Genomic DNA, 27165 nt, shown 5'->3' on the forward strand with positions numbered 1-27165 from the left:
TTTATTGGAATCTTGCATTTACAAGCAACAATGGGAAAATCAACCCGTTTACAGTAACTGCAGTTTCAAACTGTTCTTAAGACCAAATCCTTCACATGATCATGTGTTTGTTTGTAACATAAAGCTACAGCCTTGCCCAGAACACAGGTTCACTATGCATTTCAGAGCAAGTCTAGTATATGGCACTCTTACTCATAGCAACAATCATTTATGCCAAATCAAAACTGGGCCATTTATGTACTTTCACAGCATAGCACATACTATGCCTTACATTGTACAGTGTGGCTGAAAATTCTGGCATGTCTCACTAGGAAGGATTTCTGTTGGGGGGATTTCCCATCAATGATCTTGTGGCTAGAGCATAGCACTGGGAGTCAGGTGGCTTCAGTTCTATTCCTACCCTGCCACGGGCTTCTTGTCACATTATTTAACCTGACCCCAGTTTCACCTTCTGTAAAAGGAGGCGGATAATACTGCCTTACTTCCCAGTAATCTTCTGAGGCTTAAGTCATTCATGTCTGTAAAATGTGTTGAGGTGATGAGAAGAAAAGTGCATGCTTCTTTTTAGTTTTGCCTCATGTGTATGTTCCTCTTTGAAACTTGCTGACTCCAGCTGCCTAATATTCTTGGGTTGGGTTCCCCCCCCCTTTTCTATTGATAGCATAATAATCTAGTACAAGCTAACAAACATACTAAGGTTTTTCATCTTAATCAATGTGGTTTTGGTTTGGTTTAAATTTCCAAGTTTAACAAAAGGTTCCATGTTGTTTGTATGTGCCTCGCTACAGGAGTGGCTTCACAGGGCCACTCTTCAGTGTAAGAGTCAATGGAATCAAACAGACTTTCACTACATAGCTGGGGCCTGATCCTGAAATGTGCCCAGCAGTACCTGATAACTGCTGAGTACTTCAGCTCCCACTGAAAACAGCGGAAGTTAAGGTCCTCTAGTCTAGACTATCACCCTGCCTTTTCTACAGTACATTTTTAGTGTTTTGTCTAGTCTAATTTTAAAACACCCAATAGACAGGTCTCCTAGCACTCCTCTTGTCAGACTAGTCCACCATCTAATAGATTTCAGCATCAGGACATTTTGAGATGGATTAGAGCTCTGGTGAGCACACATCTGTTCCTAGCATTTAAAACTCATCACAGTGCTCATTCCTGTTTGATTTTCTCAGGTTTTAAATTAACCCAAGGACAAGCGATTATCATTTATAGTCTTGTTTCAATAAAAATGAAGCATGTCTAAATACATGTCAAAAATGATACACAACAGGATACGCACAAATCCACACATACGTTCTACAAAGATAACACACGACCTAATCCTGATCACGCTTCAGTGGCCCAGCATGGTGCTCACAAAGGACACTGCTAAAACCAATTGCCAATGAGTTGTTTAAATTCTTGTGCTTAATTTCTTCTGTTCAGCCATTCTCTTTCCATTCTGCTCTGTTTCAGATCAATAAACATCTGCTATAAGTTGTAAGAGAAGTGGAACTGAGGTCATTCAAATATATCCCCTCGGGGACTGTTACTCTGCACTGAGTGCATCTGAGTTTAGAGGAATACAATAAAGACTGACCCCAGCAATATCTTCTTCATCAGGTCAAAACCCATATCCAGAACGCATAGAGTAAGACATTTAACATGAACAAAATAATAAATGTCCCCCAAGTAATACCTGTAGTGAGAGCTGAGTTTACTGGTGCAGCAGATTAGGAAAAACTGGCAAGGCAAGGTCAAGAACATTGCTGTCCACAAATGCAGCTTTGCTAAGGGGGGTTTCTGATGTGATTTCATGCTGCAGTAGAACTATGGGATATTTTGGAATATTACACATGCCATATGGAGTTCCATTAATCATACCAGGAGCAGAGGGGGTTTTTCTGAGATGAACAGAGTGCTGAGGGATTACTAGTGGAAGAAGTTACCTGATTTTCCAGTTTCATGCTCAAGTTGCCCCCTCCAGTCACGTCCGAGATTAAAGACATCCTCATCACTGGAGTGGCGCACAGACACATTCACTGGAATTCTTATCCCGGCTCTTAAGAAGTCCTGCCAGGGCCATTAAGGCTTCCCTCAGCCCCTCGCCAGTGTGAGCACTGCACCCTCTCAGCTCCCAGCTTCGGCCACTGAACCATTCCAGATTCAGCATCTCCCGCAGCTCTGAGAGAGACAGGGACCTTGGCAGCTCCTGCTTGTTGGCCAGAAGCAAGACTGGAACCCCTGTCATGTTTACGTTGTTCAGAACTTTCTCCAGTTCAGCCATTGCCTCTGGCAGCCGGGTTTTGTCGGCACTGTCCAGCACAAAGATGAGAGTGTCCGTGTCTTCCAGATAGTCCTTCCAGCTAGCGCGGAGCTTGGCTTGACCACCCACATCCCAGAGAGTCAAGGGTAGATGACACGGGGTTTTCAGAGACTCCACATTGAAGCCCACTGTCGGGAAAGTCTCTACAAGCTCGTTGCTCTTCAATTTAGACAAGATAGTGGATTTGCCAGCAAAATCCAGTCCCAGCATCACCACCCGGGCGTCTCTTTTGTACCAAGCCTTGGAGCTCAAGGTCCCCATTGTGCTGCTGCTGAAATCTTGTTGAAAAATTGTAAATAAAAAATTATTCCTTTCCAAAGAGAAACATTCTTACTGCATCTAATAATGGCACTGTCTGGTAGAGTGACTAAACTTTTGAAAGGGGTGGGGTCCAGCTGGCCCCCAGCCCCTCTGTCTGAGAGAACACTTTGGATTCACGTGTAATATTTGCTGCAGAAAGAAACAATCAGCTTCCCTGCTTTCCTTTGTAGCTAAAACAAGGTGAGTGATATTATTTATGAGGGGTGCAGCAGAGCTTGAAATAACAAATGGCCTCTGTGTTCCTGCTTTGCTGTCTCTAAATTCCATGTTCAGCTGCAACCCAAAACTGCCAAGGGTTAGGGGAAAACAGACCTTTTAAGGAGAGATGACAGGATTGTGTAATCAGTTTCCTCCTCATGTTGCACAGAAACAAAACTGATGTTTTGTCCACCAGCCTCTCCAGGGGAAATCCACCCCCATCACAGGGCAGAGGGAACTGAATTGTTGCACTTGTGACAATCAGAGGCTGGTAGGTCATCACTTTCGAGAACAGCAGCCGACACAGTGAAAAGGCTTCTGAGCCACTCTTAAGGGAAGAAAAATAATCTTCCCCGTAGTAGCGGCTTTCACCAGCTGCTGTGCAGACAATAGAAATGGAGATTAAAGAAATATTTAAATGATATTTTAAATGTCTCATTGAAATGCAGCCAGCATAAACCAAGAGGTGGAAAGACTAAAGTGCTTTAGAGTGAATCCCAAATGAATGAAACATGGGTCAGTCTTCTATGGCAATAGCAAATACTACTTTATCACAAAAACAGTACATTGTGTAGCTAGACAGACACAACCTGAGAGTGATACATACCAATAGAGCGGTAGGATGAATTGGAGGAGATTTTGTGGTACTTGAATATCTTGCAGAGTCACTCAGACAAGAGCTGCTCTTTTCAGCCTGGTGATTGTGCAGTACGCCAGCAAAATAGATCCTTAAACTGTGGCGGGACCTGCACACTAACAGTCTGGTCAGATACACACAGGACAACGCAAGCCAGGCAGAGAGGTTGTAAATCTCTGGTTATTGTGTCAGCAGAGAGCTTGTGTCTCTAACCACTTGACCTAAACACAGAGAAAGAGACAAGCAGGAATTTGATTCATTTTCTTTTCTATAACCCCCCGAGCATCTTCCACGTTCCTGTGAAAGCTGCAAATATCATCTGATGTTACCCGAGTGAAGGATCCACAATACAAACCACCATTTTTCTGGGCAGCCAGGCTGGATGATTTTCATTATAGCCTGTGGAAGTGACTCCTTGATCAGCTGTAGAAGTCACTGGTGAACAATGGTAGGCACTTGCCCCCATCGGGGCTGCTTGTGTTGTCTTTGCAGCACTCATGGCCGCTGGTGGTCTGGTGATTAAGGCACTGATCCTCAAAAGTACTTAAGTCTTGCTTCACTCAGTATTGTAACCTCTAAGCAGTCTGCTGCCCAGTGGAGTCCTCAGCCTTGAGCCAGGTGCCCAGGCATGCCATACAATGCATGGGGAGAGTTAGATGCCTAAGAATGGGATCCTCAGAAACTGACTAGCTGAATGGGGAGCTGCCTAAGCTCACCAGAACTGAAATGGAGAGGAGAATGGCTTAGGCACCTATGCAGCTGTCTTGGCATGTCTGGCTGATGAGCCTCCCTCTGCTCAGGATCCTCAGCCACGAGCCCTCTCCTGGAACTAGGCACCTAAGCCAGGTCAGTCACTTAGGTAATCCATGTCCTAGCCATCAAAACAGGCTCTGTCTCTCTCACGTGTGATAGCTCTCTCACACTTGCCCTATGTTTCTGTGTGCCCACAACTGTCTTTTGTGCTATGCCTCCCCTAATGATGGCCTGCACCCAGCCCTCCTGCTGCAGGGTCTGACAACTATCAGGTCTTATGTTACTCCTGGGGGAATTCTGTGTCACTGAGCACGTGCAGAATTAATGGACCCTGCAGACCTTTTTCCTCTGCAGAAAATACATTCTGCTGGAGAGGCGCTGCAGTTACGCCTTTTACCCACCAGGGGCTGCTGTGGCACCAGAACAGAGGGCATCTGAACAGCTCACTGTAGCAGCCAGCAGAGAGGCTGCGTTCCTCACAGCATCCTGTCCACAGGGCCAGGTGAGGAAGCACGGCATATGGTGGGGGACAGACTGTGGGGGGCATAGGGCTGCTGCGGGGGATCACATAGACTGGAGTTCAGAAGGGGTAGTGGGCGGGACAGACTGGGGTGGGAGCTGAATGGGAGTGGGGGTGCAGGGACACTGTGGAGCAGGGGGATGCAGGGCCACATGGTGATAGGGGATGGCTGAGGGGGTGCAGGGACACAAGGGGATGGGGAGGGATGCATTTGGATAGGGGAGGGAGTGCAGGGACACGGGGCGGGGGAGGAGGGTGGCTGAGTCGGGGTGCAGGGACACATAGGGCTAGAGGCAGATGTGCCTGACTGAATGGAAAAGGCTAGGGATCAGTCAGGGTCTGCATGGGGGAGGTTCCCCTACTCCCTAGCAATTCCCCCCCCCCAAAAAAAAAACAACAACAAAACCCTGTTCCATACTTCTCTCACCCACACCCAACAACCCTCCAGGTTCACTCCCAGGCTCCTTCCCTGCACTTACTTCCCTCTCCCTCAGCTCTTCCATTACCCCTGACTCCCCCAAGCCTTTGCACTGCTTCTGAGGGGTGTGGGAAATACATTTCTATATTGCAGTTTAAATTAATTATTACTCAGAGTTCTGTATTAACATGCCTAGTAAAGAATCTATTTGTCAAAAACATTTCCTGGATCTTTTTTGTTGTCTGTATTGTTACAGACATACTTGCTGATAGGTATTTTGAAACAAATTACCAAAATAATTGAAACTGGCATGGTTATATTGTGTTATTTCTGACAAATAAAATATGCAGAATTTTAAAATATTGTGCGTGGAATTTTTAATTTTTTGGTGCAGAATTTCCCCAGGAGTATTACATGTGCCCAGAGCACACCTACCAGTTCGGCACTGGTGAGATTGGCTTTCCCCTGCTTAGTGTGAGAATCCTACTGTGGGGCCTCTGGGACGTCAGCTTGACTGAGGGTTCCAACGCGCTCATTAGCTGTGTGGGGTGGTGTCAGGGCTTAAGTGGCTTTGCAAATGCTGAGCGGCAGAAATGTAGGCACCTTAGGGATTTAAGCAACTATAGGATTAGCTAGCAGTCAAGTACTGGGTTTGAAAATGTCGGTGGCACCTAAAGAGGTACATAGGCCCAGAGCCTAAAAGGCACCTATGAGAGTAGAGGCTAGGAATGAAACCCAGATTTGATGCAAAGTACTGCAGAGGACTATAAGGCCAATCAATAAATATTTTGTTAAATGCTAATGGATCTGGGGATACAGCTCTTGGTACTTACATGCTCCTATCCTCTTCATTCCTGCACATCTTCTGTGTGGTTTGATGGTATATATGGTACAAGTTCATTCTATCTAGCTAGGTTTATGTAGCATTTTATAAGTTCCTCTAAGGAAGCTGATATACACATACAGTAAGTGAGGGTGCGGTTTTTACAAATGCATGAATAACTGAGTATTGCAAATATGATGCAATGGGTCTCTATTGCATCATCATCTGGTATGCTACGGAAATAGGTATCATCTGAAATATGGGGGGAAATAAATCCAGAATCGCCAATACAGATGTGAGATACAGATGTGGGGAAGACACTATACAAAATGATATTGTATCAGAATCTGCTTCATTATATATCGTCTCTCCCAGCAGCAAAATGCAGAGCATAGGATTTTAACAGTACAGCGATGGGCCTTTGCCACAAAGTTCAGATCTGGAGCCAAACACTCCCCAAGTTCAGGGAGTGGCGACATGGATCAGGTGTCACCTCTTGTAGAGTCAGATGCCAGCTGTGGAAGTTTTGAACTGGATCCAGACTTCATAAGGTATGGGGATATTAGTATCTTAGAACGGGGTGTGGTCTGAAAGAAGCTTTCCGGGCTGAACACACAGACAGTATTGTGAACATCATCTCCCCAAGAAGTCTGATGAGCAAGAGGAGTAATCAATAGAAAGCAACCAGGTGGAGGGCCTGGCTCTAAATTGCTTGCCCCAATAACATGCTCTCAGATGCCATTTCAACTGAATCATGGTATTTTTACTCTCTAAAATTCAGAGTGTATTCCCATTTTTAGGCAGTTTCCGGAAGATAATGGGAAGAAAGTGTCAAAACAAATTTCAAAGTTTCAACTACCTACCCTATCTAATGATATGCTCCCTCCCACCCACACATACACAACTGTAATATCTGACCAAATGTGGGAGTGTTCATGAAACCCATGTCTTACATTTACATGTGCAGCAGCTATTCATGAATTTAGCATTTCATCCAATCAGGGCACAGAAATATTACCCCGGGACGTGTTTGGTGAGTCACCCCAACCAAGCAGCACAGCTCAGATTTTAAATGCGTCATATTGAACATTCACAGCAAATTGTTCATAATAAAGCCATAAACTAGGAAATCCCACCCCCTAGAAACATCATTGAATAAAGTGGAGTAAATCTCTCTTTGCTGGCAGGTATCCTGCCAGAACACTGGATAATTAATGCAAGTCTGCAGCTCCCCTGTCTGCACTTTCTTAGCTCTTTGTCCCTGGGCTGTTGCCTGTTCTATCCTTGCCACTCACGCCAACCACCTGTGCACAAACCCACCCTGCACAGTCTATTCCATCCCAGTCCTTTGCTTTTTTCATATCCTTTGTAAGGATCCAGAGGCCTGGAACATGAGTCTGCAGGGCTCCAGGTGACTAACGCTTCCATGCCACCAAGTCATGGCAGAGCCACAATTCATGCACTATCAGCCCGTGGGGGAACTAAGCACCACAGGAAGTGCCACCCACGGAAGACCCAATCAGCAGGCCCACTATTTAAGCATGGAAGGTGTTCCAGGAAGCTGTCTGTGTAACCTAGTCCCATACAACAGTCCCTGCTTTTGCTCCCTGCTTTGGACTCCAGATATATTCTTCGGGTCTGATTTCTGGCTTGCCTTCTGACTCTGGCCCTTGGCCTGATTCCTGATCCCTGACTAGACTCCTGCTGTCTGACCCCTGTCTCTGACTCCTGATCCTACCCACTAGGTCAGAGTGTCCACATCCCAGGCATGACACCTTTCTCCCATGGAATGCCACACAGAGTCTGTTGTGTGATCCTGCCCCCACCAGTGTTCAGAGTGAATGCACTACTCTTGTAAGTTTCAGAGTAGCAGCCGTGTTAATCTGTATCCGCAAAAAGAACAGGAGGACTTGTGGCACCTGAGAGACTAACCAATTTATCTGAGCATAAGCTTCCATGAGCTGCAGCTCACTGCATCGGATGCGTGCAAGTCTGGCGGGTCACAGAACTCCCACTCCACAATAAGGCAACTTTTTTCTTTTTTTAAACAATTATTTTCAAGGAAGAAAGCCAAGGGAGAGCAGTCTGTGGAGAGAGTTTGGGTTTGTTTGTTTTTTTTTGTGGTTTTTCAAAGGGGGAGGAAGAGAAAGCTCCTGCTTCTAGAGCAGTCAGCGTTCCTGCATGAGCCTGCAGATCCCGTCGTCGCATAGAAGGGTCGAATGAGCCCATTGCGATGTCTGGTCAAGGTCCTTTGGTTGACTTCCAATTGTCCATGATGGAAGGGCTAGTTGGGTGGAGGGAGAACCCACCCTGGGAAATGGAGCTGGTGGGAGGAGGGGCAAATACAATCAAGTCTTTCTGTATCGGTTGGGTTTTTGTTTTTAAAACGCATCCTTGTATCCAGAATGGGTGAAGTCAGCCAGGTCAGGAACATCAGCGGTTCCGCAGGCCGACTCGACGCGGAGCCTCGTAGCTTTCCGAGCAGGCTGCATAGCTGACCCGAAGGGGTGCATGTCGGGGGGGGGGGGCTGCGTAGCGCATCCGATGAAGTGAGCTGTAGCTCACGAAAGCTTACGCTCAAATAAATTTGTTAGTCTCTAAGGTGCCACAAGTCCTCCTACTCTTATAAGAGTCACTTTGCAGGAACAGCAGAGCACTTTGGAGCAGAGTGGCTCAGTATGAGGTAAACAAATTGTGGAGGAAGGGGGATCTGCAAAGCTTAATTTGTGCCAGGGCTTGTCAGGCCTGAACCCCAGCACCTCCAGGCTTGTCTGTTCATAGCTGTGGCACCTTTGGGCTTGCTGCATCAGTTATGAATCTAAAAACATTGCTTGAGCCCCGGCACCTCTTTCATTACAAATTAAGCACTGGGGAGCTGGCATGTTGGAGTGAGACAGTGGAAACATACAGGGGAATGGAGGAAAAGTCCCTAACAGAGATGTACCAGCTCCAGGTGGATGCAATCAGAAGCAAATACTTTCTATAATATATAGTTACATGTCTGTTAAAAAATAAATAAAAAGCAGATGAGACAAGCTTTTCCTGAGTCTAGACAGACATCTGTTACCAGAAAAAAAAAGTTATGCTATAAATAATTCAGAAATCCCATCATTGTGTCCAGAAGGGATCACTGCTACATTCAGTTGCTCCTGTGAGGCATTATTTTCCTGTGCTGCACATCCTAAGGTACATAGGAACAGAAACTGCCATAGCTAATATTGATTAAAAACCAAAGGGGGAAAACTTGGATATTTACATTTGATTTTATTTCAGTTTACAAAAGTGTGCTGATCCAGTGCTCTGGCTCACTGATATTCATTATAAAGAACAAGAAGTAAGCCCAATGGCCTAAAACCAGAACCCCACCCACCTCCTCCAAATCTCTCTGTAACCCTACTAAAAAAGCCTGAGGAGACAAGTGGGAGTTGCAGTATGAAGTATGGGCCAACAAATATACGCTTTGGAGAACTGACAAAGGAAAGTGAATGGGACAATTGAGGATTCCTCACTGAAAACATTTTGTTTCCTCTTCCCTCAGGGTTAAACCATGAGGCCCTTAGCATGAATGCCTCAATTGATCTCTGCTACTGTGCTGTCACACAGGGAGAGAGACAATCTGAGCTAACCAGCACTGCTCTAAGAACGTCACTGGAAGCCAGTGCTGATTGTGGAGCATAGGGAAGCTACGCTGCTGTCAAAAGCTTCCCAAAAAAATCAAGGCAGAAGCTTCCAAGTAGGAGCTAATTTGCTCTATAGATAAACAGTTACTACAGCTCTCTCTCTCTCCATTCAAACATGCAATGACTATTGCATCAAAAAGGAACATTAATGTCAGATGAAAGCTTAGTTTTACTGAGAATGAAGCCAGCTAATAAATTTTATCTTAAAATGTGAGCAGATTTTCCTCCAACAACTGATTATTTCTTCACAGATGATGGTATTTTGCCTTACCTCCAAAGAGCTCTAAGCACTTTACAAAGATTACCCAAGTGATTTTCACAACACCCTTGTGAAGTAGATATGGAGAAATATAGCAAAGAGTTTCAGAGTGGTAGCTGTGTTAGTCTGTAACAGCAAAAACAACGAGGAGTCCTTGTGGCACCTTAGAGACTAACAAATGTATTTGGGCTGTGGGTTCTAGCCCACGAAAGCTTACGCCCAAATAAATTTGTTAGTCTCTAAGGTGCCACAAGGACTCCTCGTTGTTTATGGTAAAGAGCGATTGCTTTCTCCTTTCACTGTCACCTCAGGTAGACCGCTGCTGATTGCTGTATGTTGTAACGGCTGCAAAGGAGATAATTATTTACGATGAATTAATTGCTTTTTGAACTAGAAAATACCTTTTATTAAGAACATATTTTCATTATAATCTGTGAATCTGTAATTACCTAAACAGTCTGGAATTTGGCCAGGACACTGGTTCTCTCTCTAGACTTGCACATCCAAGGCATGTCCAAATTTTGCTGCTTCTTCCTACATAACATATCAAAGCTCCAGTCTTCTGATGAAGTGGGTTTTAGCCCACGAAAGCTTATGCCCAAATAAATTTGTTAGTCTCTAAGGTGCCACAAGTCCTCCTAATTTTTTTTGTTGATACAGACTAACACGGCTACCACTCTGAAACCTGTCTTTTCTCTCTGTCTGTATCACCAAAATTCTCATCCAGGCCCTAAGGTCTCAAATCTTGACTACAGCAATCGCTTCCTCTCTGGTCTTTAGTGTCACAACTTTGCCTCCTTCAGGTCCATTCAAAACTCTGCTGCTAAGATGATCATTCTTGCCCATTCTGACCAAATCATTCCTCCTCTCTCAGTTCCTCTACTGGCTTTTCCCTGCACAATGCAGCCCTTCTGTGTCTTTTTGCTTTGTTATCTTGTCATCAACTCCAGCATGTCAGACTCCATCACTTCTTGTCTCTTTCTCCTACAAGTACCTTTCTGCTCTTTTCCATGCCATCCATTATACACAGAGTGCCTTCCTTCCAACCTAGTATACCTTTCTTGAAATTACTTAAGAATCACAGCTACCATGATGCCTACAGCATGTCTCCATTAATAGAACAAACAAATGTTCTACCCCTCTACAAATTGTTCACACAAGTAGCCAATGCCAAAATGTGCTCAAATTACCGGTCATCCCATCCTCCCTCACCTCTCCCACCAGTGGCTCACCCATCTGTCTTAAACTCAGAATGTAATATCTTTGGGGCAGGGATTGCCTTTTGTTAAGTCCATACAGCTCCCATTAAAATGAACCCTTGGCCATTTGGGGCGGGGGCGGGTCCTCTAGGTGGCATGGTTGTAATACATAGTTGTATCCATAGCCACAGGAGACAGACAGGGACCTCTTGATTTAATGTCTGAGGCTACCTCAAGCAGAAAAGCAATATCACCTAGCCCAAAACTGCTGCCCTGCCAATTCTGCATTGGGTATGAGTAAAACCAATGAAGTTTGCACATGCTGCATAAATTCTATCTCAAATATAACACTGTTGCTGGCATTCTTATCCACTCTTGTGCAACAGGATGCACTCAGCCCTATAGTGTATCAAGGAAGTCTTATTTATTTAGTTAGCTAGTTAGTTAATATTACTATCGCTACTGCTTAGTTTGAAAGGCCCCTGCCCCAGCCCCGATCCCCCTCCTGCACCCCTCGATCCCAGCCCAGAGCTCCCTCCTGCACCCCAAACCCCTCATCCCCAGCCCCACCCCAGAGCCCACACCCCCAGCCAGAGCCCTCACCCCCCCACACACCTTACTCCGCTACCCCACCCCAGAGCCCACACCCCCAGCCAGAGCCCTCACCCCCCCACACACCTTACTCCGCTACCCTACCCCAGAGCCCACACCCCCAGCCAGAGCCCTCACCCCCCCACACACCTTACTCCGCTACCCTACCCCAGAGCCCACACCCCCAGCCAGAGCCCTCACCCCCCCACACACCTTACTCCCCTACCCCAGCCCGGAGCCCCCTCCTGCACCCTGAACTCCTCATTTCTGGCCCCACCCTGGAGCCCTCACCCCCTCCTGCACCCCAACAAGCATTTTGTGAGCATTCATGGCCCGCCATACAATTTCTATTCACAGATGTGGCTCTCGGGCCAAAAAGGTTGCCCACCCCTGATGTAGAGAGTTATCCATAGATAATAGAAATATCCACTAAAATGAGAATGCCAACCCAATTTTTAATTCCTTCTTGACCAATAAGATGGAAGGAAGCAAACAGACTCAGTGTTAAGAAACTGCATTTCTTCTGTTTTACCACAGAGTGTCACCCTTATTCCACATATTTTTCAATGAGAAACAATCTCTAAGGGGTAGGAAAACTGTACTTTAAAAGAAACCAGTTTCATATTTCAGTGACTCAGACCTTGTCTACACTACAGTTTACTTTGGTATAATTTACATCACTCAGGAGTGTGAATAAGCCACACCCCAAGCGACATAAATTATACGACCTGAGAGCCGGTGTAGACAGCACTATGTCAACGGGAGAGCTTCTCCCACAGACCTAGGTACCGCCTCTCGCAGAGGCAGGAGTTATTAAGCAGACGGGAGAGCGCTCTCCTGTCACCGTAGAGTATCTCCACCAGCTGCACAGCTCTAAGTACTGTAGTGTAGATGTAGCCTCAGAAGAGTGTTCATTCTAGAGATCAGCTGAGACCCAGGGTATCCTTGCTCCTCACCTGAGACATATGGCAGGGGTTAGGGATCACTGTGAGATTGCTTCACACATTCCTCTCACATCACTCTCAGAGTCTGGATGTGCACCTACTCCTCCACCTCCAGCGCTTTTTCCTGTGGTTGTCTCACAGGGATACATCCTCTCCCCCATCCTGTTCAATGTCTTTATAAAGCAGCTCGTGAAGATTATGAACTAGGATGGATTAAAATGCCAGCAAGATTACCCTCACTTCTACAGCATTTTCATATCAGTCTCAGACAGCACCATCTTCCAGTTATGGTTGGGATCTGCAACTGGATGAAGATTAGCCGGTTGAATCCTGGAAAAACTCAGGTGACACTGGCTAGGGAATAGAGAAACACTTTAAAGGATTTGCCACCGTTATTACTTTATCCTCTTAGAGGGTGTCTGCCAGTCCATAGCCTTGATGTTCGCTGGGACTCCTCACTGCTTCTGGATACCCAAATAGCCATGGACACAAAACACACCCTTTTCCATCTACAGCCCACAAAAGATTGTGTCCTCTCCTGTCCTGTTGAATTTGGGTCTAGTCATAGTGATTCACACATTCATGATCTCCAGGCTTTATTATTGCAACATTCTGTACTTAGGTGTGAAACGGCTGATTCAAATTGCCTTTGGGCTTCTGGGTGGAATTCACTATGTTGATATTGACCTTTAAAGTCACAAGTGGTTTGAGTCTGGGTAGCTGGGAAAGCATCTTTCTTCTAGTACCATACTGCTCCCGCTGTTGTCAGCAGAGTCATAAGCTGGAGCTCTCTCAATACAGGAGCTGAAATATTGGAGCTGAATTTAGTTGAGGTTCTGGCTGCACTTTTCCCCACACCTTCTCCTTTATGCCCTCTCTGTGTTTGTGGCCCCACAAAGTTGCAGGACCTACTTGTCAACCTCCTCCTGGTGCTGGCCAAGATGGCCATCCAGCAATCCAGAAGGAGGAAGCTCAGCAGAGAGGTTCCCTGCAACTGTGGGGCCTACTTCTGTTCCCTACTCATCTCACATATCTGGGGACACTTCCCCTGGGCTGCATCCAGTCACTCTTCAAACTCTGCAAAGCTCTGGGCACTATCTGGGGTTCTCTGCTCAGTGTCCCCATCCGATTCCCTCATTTTACACCTAGATCCTCACTCCTGTATGTGTTTTTCCATATCTGTCCCCTGCAATCATTTGTCTCCTAATTCCTGTGGCATCTCCCTCATCTGAGGGGGGGCAAGTCCTTAGTGCTGGTAGGCTCCATCCACTGCTTGAGGATTCAAACATGCATTGAAAACAGCCAGTCCTCTGCTCACCACTAGTACTGTGTTTCCTAGCCTGCCTTATGAGACCTCATCAATAGAGGTAGGGTGGAAGCAATCCATTTCCTTTTTCAAAATGGTTTATTCTAGGCTGTTCTAATTCCAGATAGCAGCTTCTCCATTACAAAAGAGCTCCTTTGGGATATTTGGTGTGGTCCTTCTTTCTCTGATCCTTCCAGATAATTTAGGGCTCCGGATCCACAGGTATAAATGCAGAGAGAAACGTAAGGGTATGCAACTCTGTATTAACTACCACTTAGCAAACAGACCAGAATGCTTGACGTACTATATATTATGGAGAGAGAATTGTCCTTCTAGTCACTGAGGCAAGAGGGAAGTTCAGACCTCAGGGTCTTGTAACTAGAGCCAAGGAAAATGTAATAGAGGTTTTAAAAATCTCCACCATTTTCCCCTCAAAGACCACAATCTCCCCACTCAGAACTTGTTTTTTCTAGGAAATTTTATCATGCTTCATCATGAACACAGGGCGCTGAATTAGATAATACAATGCCAACCATGACTGGTCAGGACAAAAAGAGAAGGTGTGTTCATCATATATCATCTAATTATGCTGGTGTGAAGGTATAAGGGATACCATTCCTCTGGGGTCAGAGGCCTGCAGCTGATTAGCTCTGCTGCTGCACCTGGGAAAAAGAGCTAGAACTTAATTGGCTGATCTTCACAGGAGAAGAAGGCAGGAAATGGAGAAAGAAGCAGTAATTCCCTCCAGAAAGCTGAGGGGCAAGTTGCTGTGCACTTAATGGGCTGCTGCTTGAGCAACTGTATCTCTTGGGCTTGGAGGTAAGGGCCATAAAATTTGGGTTGATTAATGTACTGGTGTGAGGAAGGGACTATTCAGCCTGCACAGACTTTGAGGGAAGAATCTGCCTTTGTTAGGAAGGCTTGAAATGAAAAAAACCTAACTTTGGAAACTGCTTGCCTGGATTCTGTGACAGAGCTTTAGACAGAATTACCTCAGGGAGTGAGCTGGCTCAGTAAGAGCAAAACCTGGTCCAGTAGGAAGTGGTGTTATAAGATAGGCCACAATATTTTCCAGCAGGAACCAGGGGTTTACCCACAGTTAGCTGACATTATGCTGAACTCGGTAGGTCCTGACTTATAAATTAATCAATCAGCATACTACTTGCTAACTTGACTCTTCATGGTTGTGTTTTAACATAACATGTCCTAGCAAAGACCAGCTGTTTGCAAGATACCATTGTTACCCACCCCTAGATATATTCCGTTGAGGTTAGTGTTGAGTTACATTGATTGGATGGCATGAGAGCCTGTATTACCGCTCCTTGTGTCTCCTCCATGGCTAAACAGACAGCTTCATTTTTTTCAGAATTGTCAATTTGTTATCAAACTTAGTCAGTATGAAATTCACATTCAGGCACAAAGGAGATATGGAAATTTTAACAATATTATAATAGGCACTTTTTATGCATCATCAAAGCTTTGCATGGAACTTCATAGCCAGATAAAATTATAGGTACCAGCTGGCCCCTCTGAGTCCCATTTTAAATCCCAATGAACAGCTTGAGCACCAAGGCTCCTCTGTTTATAACTCACATAAATCGAAGTGGTGGATCCTCTTGTCCTAAATACAAACCAGACCTAAGCGGAACAGAAAACGTTCCAACCAGATTTTAGGTGGGTCCTATTTCAATCCGGGTTAGTCCAAAGTCATGTACAGCTCCTAAAAACACAGAGCCTTTCCTACGTGCGCAATGAGACTATGAAAGCTAAACATACTTCAGTCCTATTTCCACTTTGAGGCCCTAGGAAATTGCCAAAGGATCCACAGAGATGCCTTGCCTAGGGCTAGCCTGGAATATATCATGAGCTCTGCTATGTGTTGGTACTAAAATCAGATGGTGTGCATTTTTTTGAAAAATGATTGCCTGTTAATATGGCATGATCAACAGCCTGAGCACATCCCTTTGAATTCTGAGACCATGTCTACGCTACAGAGTTAAGTCAACGATCGTAAACCGCTGTAATTACATCACTTGTGCATGTTCAAACAACACTCCTTGTGTCGGCGGAGCATATCCACAGTCGGTCCCCTAGCACTGAGGGCAGAGCACCATGGGTAGCTATCCCACTGTGCCTTTCGCCACTTTCTTCCACTAGGAGTTCTGGGAATGGATCGCAGTGCATCTTGGGGACAGGATCACCATCCCATGATGCAATTTTCTCCATCCCATAATTCTAAGGGCTTCCAATTGCATTTCACACTGTTTTTCAACTGCCCCTGTAAACCTTATGCCCGCCATCTCTGCCTGAAAGCATGGATCCTGCACAGCTCACAGTCTTGTGATTAAGTGTTATGAACACAATGTAGCTGATCCTGCAGTATTTCATGAGCTGAGAATCTGAACAGGAATCTGTGCTGCCTGCCCTGCTGTGTACTATGGAAAGAAACAATTCAAGATTGATGTTGGCATTTATGAAGCCGCAGCTGCACACAGTGGACTGTGGTTATTGGACTCAGGAAATAGATTGTGATGCAGGTATGGGATGATGAGCAGTGGCTGCAAAACTTTCATATGCACAAAGTCACCTTGAACACTCTGCAGAGCTCACCCCTGCCCTGTGTCAAAAGGACATCAAAATGAGAGCTGCCCTTACGGCGGGAAAGCACGTGCTGATCGCTGTGTGGAAGCTAGCAACTCCAGACTGCTACCAGTCAGTTGTGAATCAGTTTGGAGTTGGGAAGTCCACCATAGGGGTTGCTGTGATACAAGTTTGTAGGGCTATTAATCACATCCTGCTACGAAGGACTGTGACTCTGGGCAATGTGTGGGAAATAGTGGATGGCTTTGTGGCAATGGGATTCCCTAACTGCAGTGGGGAGACAGATGGCATGCATATCCCAATTTTGGCCCCAGACCATCTTGTAATGGAGTACATCAACAGAAAGGGCTATTTCTCCATGGCCTTGTGGTGGATCACCAGAGTCACTTCATTGACATCAACGTTGGGTGGTCAGGGAAAGTGCATCTTCAGGAACACAAGCCTGTATAGAAAGCTGCATGCAGGAACTTTCTTTCCAAACCAGAAGATTCCAAAAGGGGATGTGGAAATCCCAGTGATCCTGGGAGACCCAGCCTACCCCTTACTCCTGTGGCTCATGAAGCCATACACCAGAAACCTTGATAGTAGTAAGGAGCGCTTCAATAACAGGCTCAGCAGGTGTAGAATGACTGCAGAATGTGCGTTTGGCAGACTAAAGGGTCGGTGGCGTTATCTTTTTTGGCAGATTAGACATCAGTGAGGAAATTATTTCCATCATCATAGCAGCCTGCTGTGCTCTGCATAATATTTGTGACACCAAGGGGGAAAACTTTCTGCAGGGGTGGAGCATTGAGGTGGATTGCCTGGTGGTTGGTTTTGAGCAGCCAGACACCAGAGCTATTAGAGGGGCTCAATGATGGGCTATTCAAATCAAAGGGACTTTGAAGCAGCACTTTGACCATGAGCCCCAGTAATGCATCCATCTGCAAAGAATTGAGCCAGACATTGTTTACTTGCGACATTGAATGCCTCCTGTAATGATTTCTGCTGAGCATTAATTGTCGTCTGCAAATGTGCCGATTGCCACTGTTTATGAATTTCTGTTGCAACCACCCTGTGTAGGTCACAAATAATCACGGTCTTTGTAAGACTAAATTTTTATTAAACAGCAATACACAGATCATGGGTGGTAGATAGAACCCTCCCTGTGGGGAGGCTATCCACCCCTTTCTCCCATGCCCTCCCCATGGCTCCCCCCCCCCCATGAAGAGGCCTCTCCCCTGGCCGCAGGAGCCCTGGGCTGGCTGAAGTCCTGAGCCCCCTCCACCTGCCCGGAGGAGCCCTGGGCCACCTGCAGCGCCCCCCCCACCTCAGCTGGAGGAGCCCTAGGCCAGCCTCAGCCTGGAGTGCCACCCCCACCCCCCGCTTGGAGGAGCCTAGGGTTGGCCAAAGCTGCACCATGCCTCCCCCTCCTTGGACCCAACCCGCCCAGGGGAAAAGCATCCATTAGAAAATGCTTTTGATATGCCCCATGCAGGTTCTGGGGCAGCTAAGGCAGTAGTATGTGCCTCCTCAGCCACCCCGGAACCTACGTGGGGTATATTAAAGCAAAAACTTCACCGCCAAACCCTGGAACCAGGGGTCCAGCAGCCACGACAGCACCGGGGGAGGCAGAGCCTCCCCTGGCCTATTATACCCGCAACCCATGACACAGATTGTCATGTCCCTTGTAAGAAATGTTAGTGAGCAGCACTCTCTGAAGTGGGGAACTCACAGCTGTGTGGAAGTCCAGCTGTCGTTATGGAAAATGTCCCTAGGGGTGGAGTGCAAGGGGTACTGTGACAGGCTGGGAATGTGAGAGGAACGTGTAAGGGGAGTTTGGGGATGGCAAGGAAGGCAGTTCTGTATGGGCTGCAGGGGGAGTCGAGCATGCATGTGTTCCACCTGCAGCACAAACTGGGACCTCAGCAGCTTTATTTGGTCCTCTGTGAGCTTTATTATTCACTCCTGACCCTGTATTATCTGCTCCTGGCCCAGTCTCCTCTCCTGGCTATCCATTTCTAGTTTCTTGTTTATTGCCTCTCTCCATGCTGTGTGCTCACTATCAGCCTGATCTGACGATTGCAGCACTTTGTGAAACATGTCCTCCTTACTCCTCGTTCGCCCCTTATCTGATGGAGGCACTCTGCTGGTGTGTAGGAGATGGCCCTGAAGGGCACATCTGCATAAACAAAAGAAACAATACACAGAGTCAGTGTTGTGTGTGTGCTCACAGTCTTGAATCATAAGAGTTATATACACCTCTTTCTCACTTTCCGTTGGCAAGCATGCATCACTGCCAGAGCACTAAATATGGTGAGTTCAGCCTCCAGGATGGGAGTGGTGCAAGACGGGACAAAGGGTCTAGGTAGTTTCAGAAGGGGATCAGTACAAGTGCTTACGGACACTATGCTGAATACTGACACAGTTTTACACAGGTGGCGGTGATCGAAGCTGAAATCACACTACGGAGGGTAACTGAAAATGCAAGGGTGCATCTCCTGCATGTATGCAGCTTCAGACCAGGTCCGTATGCAACTTTGGTTCCTCCAGAAGTAATTGCAGATTGGCATGGCAAAATTTCCTACAATGGGGGAAGAAACAAAGCAACTCTGCTAAGGAGTCTTCAGCAGAGGATTGCAGAGTATCTGCGAGAAAGTTTCCTAGTGATCTCTATGGAGGATTCCCAGGAGATCTCAGTGTCCATTAACAAACTTTTCCACAGGGCCCTGCTGTATAGGGGAATGTGAAACAGATGCAAACATTACTTAGTGTTGTTAACTTCGATCCCTTCTCCCACGTGCACCATGTAACCAAATAAAGGATACCTTTACCTCATCCTACCATGCACTATCAAAGAAAAATAAGTACTTACTGGAGCTCCCCTCCCTGCTTCAGGAATGTGGGAGCCGGACTGCTGGGACTGGCTAGACCCCTCTGGAGTCACAAAGAGGTCCTGGCTCGCCACGCCACCGGACAAGCCTGTTGTCTGTCCCACATCCTCCTCCAACTTGGCCTCCTCGTCCATCACTTCATCCCCAGGGTTGACTCTGCTGGCTGCTGCCTCCGATCTCCCCCAAGTATCCCCAGGGCTCTTGGCTGTGGAGGTGGGGTCGCTGCTGAGGATGGCATGCAGCTCCTTGTAGAAGTGGCATGTTTTTGGCACTGCACCAGAGCAATGGTCGGCCTCCTTTGCCTTCTGGTATGCCTGCCTCAGCTCCTTGATCTTAGCATGGAACTGCTGCATGTCCCTTTCATGCCCCTTCTCATCTGTGCCACGAGCAATCTGCTCATCAGTGTCAAAGTTCCTATGGCTGTATCGGAGCTGTGACTGTACAGCCTCTTCTCCCCACAGATCCAGTAACTCCAGTGTACTCCACATGGGAGCCCATTTGCTGCAGAAAGTCAGCACGGTCAGCTGGGAAGATGCAATGTGAGCTGTCCACGCTGAGTAAACAGGAAGTGGAATTTCAAAAATTTCTGGGGCTTTAAAGCAGGAGGGGCACATGCCTGTATACCTGGCTATAGGGCAGCAGAATAGAAACTGCTTACCAGAGCGGTCATGATGGGAATTGTGGGACACCTCCTGGAGGCCACTTAGGGCGACATAAGCAAGTGCAGTGTCCACACTGACACTGCATTGCTCTAACTTTGTCAGAAAAAGATCTATTCTGCTCGTTGAGGTGATTTTATTAGGTTGGTGTAGCAGTCAGTTAAATCAGTGGGAGGAACATTGTTATGCATACAACTCCACTGTTTTGTCGACAAAACTGTGTAGTGTGAATAAGGCCTAAGTCTACAATCCAAGAGTGAAGTCTGTGCAGGCAGAATCCTGTGCACATGCAAAGCTCAGTGCAGGACTGGCACCTAAATCTGATAAATAGGAAGGGAGGCTTCACATCAGAGCTACAAAAATGGAGAATTGATTACACTGTAGTCTGGTTTCTACAGGGAAATCGAGAACAATTAGTGGCTTTTTGATCTGTTTTTTTAATTTACTGAAGTTTAAAAGCCATTATTTACAGATCATGTTTATTTCTTTGCTAAAAGTTTGTATAAGTGTGAGGCTTGTTGTGTCTGTGAGAGACCAATATAATTGGCTACAGCCTGGCAGGAGTTATGTAAATTTTCCCTTCAAATCACTGGTAACGTACTTCAATTGGGATCCCAAATACTAGTGTAATTGCAGTCCCAGGTCCCTCATGAGCAGAAGCTGATAATCATGCTGTGGTTTTGGATGTGGACTAAGATAAAAACACAACATTAATTTCTGATCTCCATTATACCAAGCTCTTCACAATGGCTAGGGTATCCTAGTTTTACAGGAATAAAAGACCTATCTCACTCCAAAATCTAGATCCTTGGTTTATTTGCCACACTTTAAGCTCATCTGGGAGAATCTCTGTGTATATGACACAGTGCACATATTCAGCAGCAGAAAATAGCAGATTAAAAAGGGGGTAAAACATTTGTTATCCCATGTGTGACCAAAAAGCATGGGAGCGGAAAAAGAAATAAATTCTTGGAGCTATGGAGTAATGATGGCAATGAGGCTAGAAGACCAATTTAGGGAGCAAGCATAATCTTGGTAAATAGACTCTTTCAGAAAGGGACAGTCTTTCTGTTATAAATGTGTACAGTGCCTAGCACAATGGAGCATAGGCTCTGCTGCTTTACAAATAGTAAGTAGGTTGTGTCCTTTTCTCTTGGAGGTGGAACTTCCCAAGGGTAGACTATTGCAGTGCACTCTATATGGCAGAACCTGGATTTGGAGACGTTCACGGCATCCTGCAACATCCACCTACTTTCCATAGGGAAGAGGGTTTGACTGGGGGCTCACTGAAGGATCCAAGAGAGAAGGGGCTGAGAGAAGGTTGTAGAGGCCCTTCTATCCTTTAAGATTTACAGGTATAGCTCATGTTCAGATGTCCTGTTTTGTGAGCTGTATTACAATGATTATATTACATCTACCTGCTGCAGAGTATCTTACATCTTCCTCTGAAGAATCTGGTACTGGTTGCTGTCTGAAACAGGATACTGGACTAAGAATCATAGGACTGGAAGGGACTTTGAGAGGTCACCTAGTCCAGTCCCCTGCACTCGTGGCAGGACTCAGTATTATCTAGACCATCCCTGACAGGTGTTTGTCTAACCTGCTCTTAAAAATCTCCAATGATGGAGATTCCACAACCTCTCTTAGCAATTTATTCCAGTGCTTAACCACCCTGACAGTTAGGATGTTTTTCCTAATGTCCAACCTAAACCGCCCTTGCTGCAATTTACACCTGTTGCTGCTTGTCTTATCCTCAGAGGTTAAGACTTTTTTTTTCTCTCTCCTCCTTGTAACAACCTTTTACGTACCTGAAACCTATTATCATGTCCCCTCTCAGTCTTCTCTTTTCCAGACTAAACAAACCCAATTTTTTCAATCTTCCCTCATAAGTCATGTTTTCTAGACCTTTAATAATTTTTGTTGCTCTTCTCTGGACTCTCCCCAATTTGTCCACATCTTTCCTGAAATGTGGCACCCAGAACTGGACACAACACTATAACTGAGGCCTAATCAGTGGAGAATAGAGCGGAAGAATTACTTCTTGTGTCTTGCTTACAACACTCCTGTTAATACATCTCAGAATGATGTTTGCTTTTTTTGCAACAGTGTCACACTGTTGATTCCCAGATCCCTTTCCGCAGTACTCCATCCTAGGCAGTCATTTCCCATTTTGTATGTGTGCAACTGATTGTTCCTTCCTAAATGGAGTACTTTGCATTTGTCCTTATTGAATTTCATCCTATTTACTTCAGACCATTTTGAATTTTAATTAGGGCTGTCAACTAATCACAGTTAACTCATGTGATTAACTCAAAAAAATTAACTGCAATTAATCGCACTCATAACAATTGAAATTTCTTAAATATTTTTGGAATTTTTCCTACATTTTCAGTATTGATTTCAATTACAACACAATTCAAAGTGCTCAATTTATATTATTTGATTATAAATATATGTACTGTAAAAATGATAAACAAAAGAAACAGTATTTTTCAATTCACCTCATACAAGTACTGAAGTGCAATCTCTTTATTGTGAAAGTGTAACTTACAAATGCAGATTTTTTTTTTTTTGGTTACATAACTGCACTCAAAAACACAACAGGGTAAAACTTTAGAGCCTACAAGTCCACTCAGTCCTACTTCTTCTTCTGCCAATCGCTAAGACAAACAAGTTTGTTTACATTTACGGGAGATACTGCTGCCTGCTTCTTATTTACAATGTCACCTGAAAGTGACAACAGGTGTTCACATGGCACTTTTTGTAGCCAGCGTTGCAAGATATTTACATGCCACGCTAAACATTTGTATGCCCATTCATGCTTCAGCCACCATTCCAGAGGACATGCTTCCATGCTGATGATGCTCGTTAAAAAAAAGAATGTGTCAATTAGATTTGTGACTGTACTGCTTTGGGGAAAAATTGTATGTCTCCTGCTCTATTTTACCCGCATTCTGCCATATATTTCATGTTATAGCAGTCTTGGATGATGACCCAGCCAGCACATGTTCGTTTTAAGAACACTTTCACAGTAGATTTGACAAATGCAAAGGTACCAATGTGAGATTTCTAAAAATAGCTACAACACTCGACCCGAGGTTTAAGAATCTGAAGTGCTGCCCAAAATCTGAGAGGGACGAGGTGTGGAGCATGCTTTCAGAAGACTTAAAAGAGCAACACTCTGATGCGGAAACTACAGAAAATCAACCTTCTGCTGGTGGCATCTGACTCAGATGATGAAAATGAACATGCTTTAGTCTGCTCCGCTCTGGATCGTCATCAAGCAGAACCCATCAATAGCATGGAAGCATGTCCTCTGGAATGGTGGTTGAAGCATGAAGGGACATATGAATCTGTAGCACGTATGGCACATAAATATCTTGCAACACCAGCTATCAGGGGTGGCAGGTTTGTAGAAATTTTGGTGGTGCCCAGAACCTGCCCCCTCCCAAACTCCTCCCCCCACCTGCCTAAGGCTCTGGGAGGGAGTTTGGGTGGGGGGAAGAGGTCTGGGGTGCAGGCCCTGGGCTGGGGCAGGGGATTGGTTGCTGGGTGAAGGCTCTGGATTGGGGCAGCAGGTGAGGGTGATTAACTTTTTTAATCACTTGACGACCCTAATTTTAATCCTATCCTCCAAAGCACTTGCAACCCCTCCCATCTTGGTATCATCCAAACTTGATAAGTGTACTCTCTATGCCATTATCTAAATCATTGATGAAGATACTGAACAGAACCAGACTCATAACTCATCCGTGTGGGACCCCAATCGCTATGTCCTTCCAGCATGACTGTGAACCACTGATAACTACTCTCTGGGATTGGTTTCCCAACCAGTTTTGCACCCACCTTACAGTAGCTCCATCTAGGTTTAATTTCCCTAGTTTGTTTATGAAAAGGTCATGCGAGACAGTATCAAAAGTTTTTTACTAAAGTCAAGATATACCACATCCACTGCTTCTCTTCCCCCCCCCCCCATAAGACTTCTTACACTGTCAAAGAAAGCTGACACAATTTGTTGGTTTGACACAATTTGTTCTTGACAAATCCATGCTGACTGTTACTTATCACCTTTTTGTCTTCTAGATGTTTGCAAATTGATTGCTTACTTATTTGCTTCATTATTTTTCCGGGTACAGAAGTTAAGCTGACTGGTTTGTAATTCCCTGGGTTGTCCTTATTTCCCTTTCTATAGATGGGCACTATATATGACCATGGCATTGATTCCATCTATAGCTGTACTATGCCTAGAATTTCAGACAAATGCAGTCAGATCTTTGAATAAACAAGCAATGGCCAATACTGCCCTATGCACTTAATTGTTAATAACACACCTTAAGCTGAACAGACATCCAAACTGTAGTACTAGAGATTTCGTAGGCTATGTCTACACTACCACTTAAGTCGGCAAAATGTATGTCGCTCAGGGGGTGTGAATATTCCACCCCTCTGAGTGACACAAATTACGCCAGCATAAGTGGTAGAGTGCACAGCACTATGTCAATAGGAGAACTCTTTCTAGTTTGTTTTCAAATATTTTCTCCCTTCTACAACAAATCTGAAAAAGAACCACAGCAGAAGTATAAGTGTTATTTTGTCCAAGAATGCTCAATAACATTGTATCATTGTATTAGCTGAACATTTTGACACCTTTATTCTTCAAAGAGATGTTTAGAACAAGTGAAAATCCATAGGCCATCCTACAACAGCTGGGTATGGGGGTGAGTGTACTGAGCCATAAGCTGCAGCAGTGAAGGGACATGCTACTCAAGATTTGGGGCAGGTGGGAATAATGAGGTTGCTTGCAGGGAGGGTACCCCTATTTCACCCCCTTATAGGACTATGATACATTTTGTACAAAGTATGCCCTATGAGGTATCATTTTAAAACATATTATTTGCTGATCATTATGGTTCTGGTAAACTGTGCGGCTGTATGTAAAATCAAATTCCACTATGATATTACTAAGCCATGTTTTGGAGGGCAGTCACACACCAGTTCCCCAGAGACAAAAGGCTAATCAACCTCTCAAGATCAAGTGGACCATCATCTGATTCAGTGGCCAGTCTTCCACAGGAAAGAGGATGTAGGCAAAAAGTCTACATTTTGATAAAGAAGCACCTTAAGGTTCCTGTCCACACAGACTTTCCCCAGATGATTCTTGTGCAAGACAAAGTGCTCTTAGAGGAGAGGGCAGACACCCCAAATCATCCTTCCCTTTCTCTATATTAATGGCATCAGCACTTGAAAGGAAGCAGCACTGGGCTGGTGGGAGATCCTGACTGAAGGATTCAGCCAGTTAAGACTGTTGGAACTCATGGTGAGAGAGACCTTTGCTTAAAATTCACTTAGCTTGTTAAGTTAGATATTAGTTGCATTTTACCTTTTTATTTAGAATCATAGAATTTCAGGGTTGGAAGGGACCTCAGGAAGTCATCTAGTCCAACCCCCTGCTCGAAGCAGGACCAAGGCCCTACTAAATCATCCCAGCCAGGCCTTTGTCAAGCCTGACCTTAAAAACCTATAAGGAGGGGGATTCCACCACCTCCCTAGGTAATGCATTCCAGTGCTTCACCACCCTCCTAATGAAAAAGTTTTTCCTAACATCCACCCTAAATCTCCCCCACTGCAACTTGAGACCATTACTCCTTGTTCTGTCATCAGCTACCACTGGCACAGTCTAGATCCATTCTCTTTGGAACCCCCTTTCAGGTAGTTGAAAGCAGCTATCAAATCCCCCCTCATTCTTCTCTTCTGCAGACTAAACAATCCCAGTTCCCTCAGCCTCTCCTCATAAGTCATGTGTTCCAGTCCCCTAATCATTCTTTATTTGTAGTCACTTAAAGTCTATCTTTCTGTAGTTAATACATTTGTTTTGTCTAAACTGGTGTGTTTGGACTGAAGTGTTTGGGAAACGTCATTTGGGATAACCGGATTTGTGTATATAATTTTCTATTAATTAAATGATGGACTTTATATGAGCTTGTAGCGTCCAGAAGGTTGCTCGGAAGTATAAGACATACATTTCTGGGGGAAAGTCTGGGACTGGGAGTTTGCTGGTGCTGCCCTGCAGTGAAATTCAAGAGTTGCTGGCTACGGGACTTTTACACTATAGCTGAGTGATTTACATGTTGGAGGCTGTGTGAGCAGACCAGGAGTGGTTGCTCTCTCAGTTGAGCAGTGAGAAAGGCACCCCATGTTGGAGAACTGAGGGGACACAGCTCTCCATCACTCCAGATTGTATCCTGGGGTATGTCACTGGGTTCTTAATTTTAGAAAATGTTAACTTTCTAAGTAAGCAAACGCAATGTTGCTGATGCTATACAACGTTGCTGAGCTCCGCTCAAGGTCGAAGGCTGCTAACTTACCACTGCAGAGGAAGCCAAGCCTCCTTCAGTCTCTTTGCTCTTGCCCAGGCTGTTTGCATAGCAACCCCGCGCCCAGCAGGAGAGCTGTGCCGGGAGTAGGAAGCGCCGGCAGAAAAAGCCGGATCAGTGCAGCCCGCTTTCCCCACCGCAACTCCAGCCGCAGGGCAAAGGGCTGGCCACAGCCAAGCTCTGCCGTGTGACTCGGGGCAGGCCCTTCCTGACCGGGGCCCCCAGGGAGATGGCGAGCGCCCCTCCGGCCCCGGGGCTGCCGCGCGGAGCGTCTGAAGGGCTCCGGAAACACCACCTGGTAGGCGCCCGCCCCACCCCTGTTCTTCCCCCCCCCCCCGGGGAACTGGGGGCGCCCCTCCCCGCCGGGCGAGCGCGGGGGGAGGGGCAAGGGTTACGCGCCGGGCGCGCTCTGCCCCGGGCCAGCTCGCGGGCTCCCCGCGCGGCGGCGGTGGCGCGGAGACATTGCTTCCGGGCTCCCGACTACATAACAACCACGGCGCATGCGGAGAGGCGGTCCGTTACACTCTTGCTTTAAGGTTTGTCAGAGCCTGACACCGCCGGCCAATCAGAGCGCAGCGCCTCAGTCTCGTCTGCTTCTGAGGCCGGGGCAAGCACCCAATGGGCGGTGAGAGTGGGCGGGACCTGTCACTCTCCGCGTGAGGCCCCGGAGGAGGAGTTCGGTTCCTTGCGCCCGGATC

The 27165-nt window shown here is 46.0% G+C and overlaps 1 protein-coding gene across 3 annotated transcripts; it reads right to left on the reverse strand.

Annotated features, from left to right (window-relative positions):
* Nucleotides 1-26762, reverse strand: ARL11 (ARF like GTPase 11). Of its 3 annotated transcripts, XM_074960569.1 has the most exons (4): nt 26459-26762; nt 19416-19987; nt 3438-3688; nt 1-2589 (listed from the first exon to the last, which is right to left on the reverse strand). In XM_074960569.1, exon 4 carries the CDS (start codon nt 2570-2572, stop codon nt 2000-2002), a length of 573 nt encoding a protein of 190 aa, XP_074816670.1. In that variant the 5' UTR covers nt 2573-2589; nt 3438-3688; nt 19416-19987; nt 26459-26762; the 3' UTR covers nt 1-1999. The 3 variants fall into 3 exon arrangements, with proteins under 3 accessions (XP_074816670.1, XP_074816679.1, XP_074816661.1); XM_074960578.1 differs by lacking the exon at nt 19416-19987; XM_074960560.1 differs by lacking the exons at nt 1-2589; nt 3438-3688 and adding an exon at nt 18551-18722 and having other exon boundaries at nt 19416-19935.
* Between the last annotated feature and the right edge of the window lie 403 nt (nt 26763-27165).

This window comes from Natator depressus, chromosome 1 (assembly GCF_965152275.1).
Source record: "Natator depressus isolate rNatDep1 chromosome 1, rNatDep2.hap1, whole genome shotgun sequence".
Lineage (NCBI taxonomy): Eukaryota > Metazoa > Chordata > Testudines > Cheloniidae > Natator > Natator depressus.

What these genes read in the sequence shown, in the direction of transcription:
- ARL11 (XM_074960560.1), bottom strand. Translation starts at nt 26,517, where the DNA reads ATGCAAACAGCCTGGGCAAGAGCAAAGAGACTGAAGGAGGCTTGGCTT. An exon ending in GCTTGGCTTCCTCTGCAGTG is followed by an intron (nt 19,936 to 26,458) that starts GTAAGTTAGCAG and finishes GACTTTCTGCAG; the next exon opens with CAAATGGGCTCCCATGTGGA. An exon ending in AAGCAGGGAGGGGAGCTCCA is followed by an intron (nt 18,723 to 19,415) that starts GTAAGTACTTAT and finishes TTGTTTATGCAG; the next exon opens with ATGTGCCCTTCAGGGCCATC.